The 1306-nt window shown below is 51.2% G+C and overlaps 1 protein-coding gene across 1 annotated transcript in view; it reads left to right on the top strand.

Moving 5' to 3' along the window:
• Positions 1-238: 238 nt before the first annotated feature.
• The window catches only part of LOC119588053 (glycine-rich cell wall structural protein 1-like), a 29023-nt gene continuing 27955 nt past the window's right edge, over positions 239-1306 (top strand). The window contains exons 1-2 of the mRNA XM_037936752.1: positions 239-278; positions 449-680. Of these exons, the coding sequence (XP_037792680.1) occupies positions 258-278; positions 449-680 (253 nt within the window). The 5' untranslated portion in view covers positions 239-257. The remainder of the gene's footprint in view (positions 279-448; positions 681-1306) is intronic.

Raw genomic sequence — 1306 nt, 5'->3', positions numbered from 1 at the left:
TTGGTAAAATAAAGCAAGGCTTACGGTCCTCACCGATGAGGCTTCTTCGAAGGCACTCGGTTTTCCCTCAATGAAGCTGCAGTGTCAACGGCATCTTGCTCTGCTCTTCCTAGAAACCAAATTACTTTTTTCTGCAATGTCTGACAGCTGGATGTTGCATTAACTGGCAACTGCAACATCCCTGAAAGAAAATCAAGTATAAATAGTCACACGATCCAGTGTGGGTATCAGCTCTTGAGCAAGGAGAACTGAGTATCATGAAGAACCATCGGTCTCTGGTAGGTGTAACGGTGCCTTTTTTTTTTAAAAGTTGTTTTATTTTTTGGAATAACAATTTAGGTATTACAGTGTAAACGAAAAGTCGACATTCTAATGAATAATAAAAGCCTGCATAGAAAGAAAAGGCTTAATTAAATATAATGATTTTTCCTCCATGACTATTTGACAGATCGCGTCCGCGGCCGCGATGGCGCTGCTGTGCCTGGCTGTGGCCGAGCCCGTCCCTTATGGCGGCGGACGGAAAGGCCACGGCGGGTCCGGGTCTGGCTTTGGCAGTGGAGGAGTCGGGGGTGGAGGAAGAGGAGCTGGTGGATCAGGCTTCGGAAGTGGAGGAAGTGGTTCCAGTACCGGTGGATCAGGGTTTGGTAGTGGAGGACTGGGATCCAGCACTGGTGGATCAGGTTTTGGAAGTGGAGGAGTGGGATCCAGCACTGGTGGATCAGGTTTTGGAAGTGGAGGGTCAGGCTTAGGGGGTGGGTGTGGGTCTAGTGGATTTGGATCAGGCTCTGGGAGTGGAGGATTAGGTGGATCAGGATTGGGTGGCAGCGGAGGCGGTGCTGGACAGGGTTACAGCGGCAGTGGAGTTGGTGGCAGTGGAGGTGTTGGAGGAGGTAGTGGAGGCCTTGGAGGAGCTGGTGGAAGTCTTGGTGGTGGCAGCAGTTTTGGCCCCACAGGTGGACTTGGTGGCAGTGGAGGCGTTGGAGGCAGTGGTGGAGTTGGTGGCAGCCATGGAAGTGGTGGAAGCCTTGGGGGGTAGCAGTTTCGGTTCAGTGGAGGTCTTGGAGGCAGTGGTGGCTTCGGAGGCAGTGGCGGAGTTGGTGGCAGCAGTGGTGGCTTCGGAGGAGGCAGTGGCAGCGGCCTGGGTGGTTCTGCAGGCGCAAGGTAAGCTAAATGTTATATACTCTTCCACAGGGTTTCCTTTACGAGTAATGCATATACAAAAGTTGTTTTCTTCTGTGCTCTAGTCTTTTCAATCCTCATTTTCGAATAGACTGAACTTCAGTATACGTGGGAAATCATAGTTGTG

Source organism: Penaeus monodon, chromosome 23 (genome assembly GCF_015228065.2).
Source record: "Penaeus monodon isolate SGIC_2016 chromosome 23, NSTDA_Pmon_1, whole genome shotgun sequence".
NCBI classification, from domain to species: domain Eukaryota; kingdom Metazoa; phylum Arthropoda; class Malacostraca; order Decapoda; family Penaeidae; genus Penaeus; species Penaeus monodon.
Note: the sequence above shows the minus strand (reverse complement) of the source record. Positions and strands in the feature narration are given on the sequence as shown.